Genomic DNA, 5976 nt, shown 5'->3' with positions numbered 1-5976 from the left:
GGACGCCAATGGATTTAAAAACTTAGTGCATGAAGAGATCGAGTCTCACGGTCAGCAGTGAGTATCCCGTGTTTGCGGTTCGCTTCTCCAGCTCAGGTGCATCGCCCCGTTACAGCTGTCAGCCTCTAAGATTCTGAAATTCGCCCGCCTCGCCATTGAGCTCGAAAATTTGGAACTCTCAAGCCTTGGAAGGATTCTGAATGTGAAAAATTATACATCGGGCCCGCAAGGCTGTTTGATCTTATATGCCAGGTCCTGATACTTAATACGATAATAAGGTTAATCTTTAAGGCTTTAGATAAGACGAAAGGAGGCTGTTCCCCAGTAGGATGTGTGATTATGTAAGTTGTTCAGTGTGCCTGCGGGGAACATTATTCACATGGATAAGACAGCAGTCATAGCCTTATTTCTCGGAGAGAAACCAGGAGAATAGAGATATAGGTGGGTTCATGTTTCGGCAACATGCCTTTATCGAAACAATAACAGAAGCGAATTCAAAATTGTTTGCCGATGATCCGTGCTGCTCAGATGGAGGGTGGATGCGCATTTTAATCGTTTTGAATACCTTCCAATGTTTGGTGCCAGCCCACCCATGTCTCCATTCTCCTGGTTTTTCTCCGAGAAATAAGGCTATTACTACTGCATTATCTAGATGCATGATTATTTTGTATAATTGCTCTGGAATGTAAGGTCCAGAATGTTGCAATAAAGTGTTCAATTGTATTGAAAATAAATGCGTTGGGCTGGCATCAAACATTGGGAGGCATTTAAAGTGAAGCAGCGCGAAAATAAATAAACTCCTACAGCAAAAATGTTCTAGACATCGATTAAAGGGCATGATGCGGTCGCAGCGAATGACCCTAGGGCTTACCTAGAGGGAGGAATGCGCCTGGTTTGGTTGAGCTGCCACTCCCCAACTCTGGCAAATGGTTATTATGACACAGATGTGGTTAGCGTTCGTGTCATAGTAGCCGTTATTTTACCTAGGGTATCTAGGTAAAATAAGCGTATCTATTTCCTAGCATATCTAGGTAAAATAAGCGTATCTTTTACCTAGCGTATCTAGGTAAAATAAGCAGTTGGCGTATTTTTGTTGTTAGTGGGTATTCAGGCTCCTTTGTGTCTATTCTGTAAGCACTTGGATGAGATCGGACTTGAGTAAGTGTTTTTTGTACCGTTATTTGTACCGTTATTTGGTTGTAAATCATTGTTCCATGCAATGTTTCCGCATAAAAACCGTGCTTCCCTTCAGATAGCGAATTCGGATTGTGTGATGATCCTTAATTTCGTCCCAAAGTATTTGTTCAACCTACCCTCTCACAATTTGTACATTACTGACATCACCGCGAGTTTGTAGGCATTAGAGTGCCATTTATGGCCGAAAAATCAAGCCGTTGACAAACTTGTCAGCTAAGCATAGATTAATATTACATTGTCCTGATAGGCTGCTCTTAAGTTTTTCATACTTACCACATGTCGCATGGAATTTTAAGTATTGGGTCGCAAAATGTTAATCTTGTACAGTTGAAAAGCAGAGAAATATGTTAACCCTACTTTTCTTTGCTCTGGTAAAACAGCAAAAATCTCTTGATAATATTGCCTGCAAGGCTGCCGAAACACCGGCGGTTTCCTCAGCTAACGCCTTTCGCGCTATGGGACCAATGTGGCTGCTGCTTCCCGTGACTGTGCAAACGAGGCGTGGAAGGCTATTTCTGGCGCTGAGCTCCGCTTCCTCCGCGATTGGTGCCCCTGATTGGTACACGAGCGGGGAAGGCTATGGCTCCCAATAGGACACTCAATCTATCGGCTGATATTAAAAATAACTGCACTTGGTTCCATTGGCAAAATTACCTCCACCGTTTCCATAAACACGCCATCCGCGTGCCTGCCCAGGCCCGATAGGGCTGAGACCTTGGGTGTGATCGGGTGACTTATGGCGAACGTACGCTTGCTGGCAACGCGAGGTTAATGTCAATAAGTCTACGTAAAATCAGATTAATCCAAAATTTGTATATCCCACTTGGCTTGCGCATTGCAGATTTGGCCAAAGCAAAAAACTATGAGGCGAATGCAAAAAAAGGCTTAAACGAGAGGCGTCACTCAACGATACGCGGCTTATACTGTGATTAAGTGATTCAAAGCGGACTCGGCCAAAGCAAAAACTGTGAGGCGAATGTAAGAAAAAGGCTTAAACGAGAGACGTCACCCAACGATACGCGGCTTATACTGCTCTACAATGATTCAGCAATACGGTGGAAAGGGCGTGGGAAGTTGTTCACAGCTTAATAAGCACTGCCTTCCAGGAAGTGGCCAGGCATTACCTGCGGATATGAGTGAAATATACTGCATTACTGTGCATCTCCTACGAGTCTAATCATTCAGCTCAGCAGTATGCATGATAACCAGGCGACTGACGTACTGCTAGACGACCCCATCCCCAGTACCTGTCAGGCATCTCGGCAGCCAGTGAAGGGCGGCTGGCTTACGGCTAGACGGCCCCGGTCCCCGGTACCTGTCAGGCATCTCGGCAGCCATTGATAGGCTGTGGCCGAATTTCCTACGACTTATGTCGAATATACCGAAAAATAATGAACACGTGATTTTCCAGAAACACAAAAGTGTTTTCATGCATGCATTTTGCAATAGTCTGATCCGTCTCTCAGCAAAGCAAGCCCGCTGCACTGCACTGCACTGTCTCTTTAGCCTTGGGACGTATCAATGCATTCAAACATCCTGATTGCATAAGTTAAGCGAGTGAGGTTGATATACTATCTATACTCATGGTAACGATCATTCATCCCCAAGTAAGCTGAAGGGTGACTGAGGGGTTGATTTGTTTGTTCAGTTCCGGTGACAATGTTTTGATCATGAAAGCCGCCAGATCATAAAGCTTCCTCCTGTTTGATGATGTTTTGATGCTGGTGTTTCTGGTGAGGTCGTCTCGGCTAATGCGCCGGCCGTGTTCTTTTCTCATGTGTTTTTTTGGAGGACCGTCAGCCATTTGCATCATCAGTTGCCTTGAAAGTGTGGTGGTAGTGACACCAACGCAGTTAAATTGATTTGAGTCTGCAATCTCCTATGTCACAACGAAACCGGTAAGCTACGTTGGCACCTTTCAAGGATCAGATTTGGTCGTGAGGTTATTTTTCATGATGAGTTGAGTGATCTTTCTGTATTTGTACTACATGGTAAACGTTATCTTGATGTTGTCAGATATTATTTTCTTGCGGATACGCTCGTTTGCCTAATAACTATCAGACACTGAATTCAGACACTGAGCACTTTAATTCGATTTGGCTGATGTCTGAAAGCGTCGGTTTTTGCCTGATATCGCGACATTAAGCTGCTGTACTTACGGTCGATGGTACTGTTGGAGCAACTGTGACTTTCAATGACTTGTTTGATGCGCTGCAGTTCACTGTGTAGTTGCGTCCAATCAGAGCAGAGTTTGAAAGTTCTTCTAAAGTAGAAGCGCAATACACTGAATTTGTACTGTTTGGGGTACTCGGTTGTCGCAATGGGGCATCGTCTAGCATCTGTTGTCTTTTTGTGCACTATTGTCACGGATGGTTGTCGGTAAGCAGCGATGTCTATGTATAAAGATAGAGTGCAGCTAGTGACGCTTAGATCGTACGTGAATCAGAGAACTGAAATTTATCCCATTGTATTTTTAGTTCGATCAGTTGGATTTTGTCCGTGCCGTCTACAAAAATGTCGTCCACATATTGTGCGTTAAGTGCGGGACGGAAGGATGCATTGTGATGGACTTTGTCTTCCACGTGGCACGTGCAGGCGTCGGCAAAAAGCGGTCCCGAGGGAGGCCCCACGGCCAGTTCATTCTGTCGTCGGTGGTTTGTCGCCTGGCGCACGAAATGGCGCCTCTGTCACGCAGATAGCAGGAGATTCTCCAGAAGTGATTGAGTCTAGGGGGAGGGATGGTTCGTATGGATAGATTCTGGTTGTTTTCAGAAAATGAGGCTATAATGTCAACCTCATCTGACAATGTGCACAGTGTTGTCCTTGAATGCTACTGTAACCCATGTTTTATAAAAATGCAAAAGCTTTTTGATGCGCTTTTCCCAATCATTATGCTCCGCAAACTATTTTGGTCGAAAAACTTAAGAAATAGGCTTCGTGGTGTCATCATGTATTGCATCTGTTTCTAGTTCCTTTTCGGAGCGCCGCATGGCTCTAAAGCTGGCAGACTGATATTTTGCCCGCATAATTACCTCATATTATATTCTGGTCAAATCTGAAGGGGTGCCGCGCCGAAATAGCCTATCTGTGGTCGTTTTGTTGAGGAATGACCCCTAAGGAGAACAGCAGGTGCGTGGGCGTCAGCTCGACACGAAATGTTGCTCGCCTGTTAACCTCATTACTATCAAAAGCCCCTATCCGATTGCCTCCTCCCAGGGAACTCGCCAATCTGTTGCTGCGATTGCTTCCGCGAACTGTTTGTAAACGCGAGGCGCCCAGTTTGCGTGTCGCAACGCGGCGGCCGGCGCGTCGTCACGCGCTGCCGGACCCGCCGGCTGCCGGCGGATGCAGGTGGCCGCGCTCCCACGGATGTTCTGTCGTATAAAGCTGCGGTGCCCTCTCGCAACCTGCAGATAGAGGCCATCGCTCAGCGCCCGCTATTCGCACCTCCCCACCCAGCCATGCTGATCTGGTTGACCGTCTGCGCGACGCTGGCGCCTCTGGCGGCGGGCGCGCTCGAGTGCCCGCCCGGGTACGAGGACAAGGGCCTGGGCGACAATCGCTGCTACATGTTTGCACCAGACAACTTGACCTGGACGATGGCGTACATCAAATGCCTGACGAGTGCCGACGGCGGCAGCCTGCTTTCGATTCCCGCCGCCAACAGCTTCTACCCGATGTCTTTCTTTGTGGGCGGGGGTGGCGTGGACTCGTGGACGGGGTTGCTGAACCTGCCTGGCGGCCGCTCCTGGGCCGACGGCGCAACCTACAGCGACACGCTGGACGCGTTCTTCGCAGCTGAGCCCGACAGCGGCCTGTACGGCTACATCGCGGCGTCCGACGGCCTGCTCCACCTGGACGACGGCGATGAGCGGCGTGGATACGTGTGCTACGTGGACCTAACGCCGCCGCCCACCTCACCCACCACGACAGTGAGAACGACCACACCAACCACGCCGGCGCCGGAGGCCTGTCCGCCCAGGTGGGTACAGTACGCCGACACGTGCTACTTGTTCAGCGCCGAGGAGGACTACTGGCCGGCGGCAGCGCACGCGTGCCACGAGCAGGGCAGCGAGCTCGTCTCCATCCACGACTCGGGCCTGGTCACCTTCCTGCTCCTCATGGCTAACGAGCACGTCTACTGGATAGGCCTGGAGAACGAGGGCGACGTGTTCGTGTGGGAGGACGGCACCTCCACCGACGACGTCGGCACCTTGCTCGGCCCGTACATGGATGACTGGAGCGTGGGCGCCGACTGCCTGGCCATCAACGCCACTGCCTTCCCCATCGTGTTCACCCACATGAGTTGCTTTTCCAAGCAGAAGTACATCTGCGCCCAAGAGGCCGTCGGTCCCAGCTACTACCCGCTGTGGTAGCTTCGGCGGGCGCCCAGTGACACCGAGTTGCCAGCATGTGTAACGGAGGCTGGCTGCCATCAACCACTCCGCGCGGCGTGTGGGAATGTGTGCGTGTGTGTGTGAGAAGTTCACCACCCGCCTGTCCGTCATGTAGGGTTGGTCGTTCCCTTAAAGTGTCGTGCTGTACCCAGATTGTTTGCGGTGGCTCCACGCGGGTTTATGGAACTAAAGATAATATTCACGTGGCTTGAGTGTCACTAATACATGCCAAATCATCCATATGGATCACGCAATAGCCTTGTGATCATTGAGTGGCATTGAGTGGTATAGGTCGCTCATTCATGATGCTTTTTTGTTGTCTTCTCTGTTTATGGTATAACCAGTGGACGGAATTAAGCGATAAATTAACTGCTCAGGTCCA

At 49.3% G+C, this 5976-nt stretch overlaps 1 protein-coding gene across 1 annotated transcript; it reads left to right on the top strand.

Annotated features, from left to right (window-relative positions):
- The first annotated feature begins 4658 nt into the window (after window positions 1–4658).
- Window positions 4659–5573, top strand: LOC119107974 (C-type mannose receptor 2). The gene has a single exon (XM_037231561.1). The coding sequence runs from the start codon at window positions 4659–4661 to the stop codon at window positions 5571–5573; it is 915 nt and encodes a 304-aa protein (XP_037087456.1).
- Window positions 5574–5976: the final 403 nt, after the last annotated feature.

This window comes from Pollicipes pollicipes, unplaced genomic scaffold (genome assembly GCF_011947565.3).
Source record: "Pollicipes pollicipes isolate AB1234 unplaced genomic scaffold, Ppol_2.1 Scaffold_6686;HRSCAF=7923_pilon_pilon_pilon, whole genome shotgun sequence".
NCBI lineage: Eukaryota > Metazoa > Arthropoda > Thecostraca > Pollicipedomorpha > Pollicipedidae > Pollicipes > Pollicipes pollicipes.
Note: the sequence above shows the minus strand (reverse complement) of the source record. Positions and strands in the feature narration are given on the sequence as shown.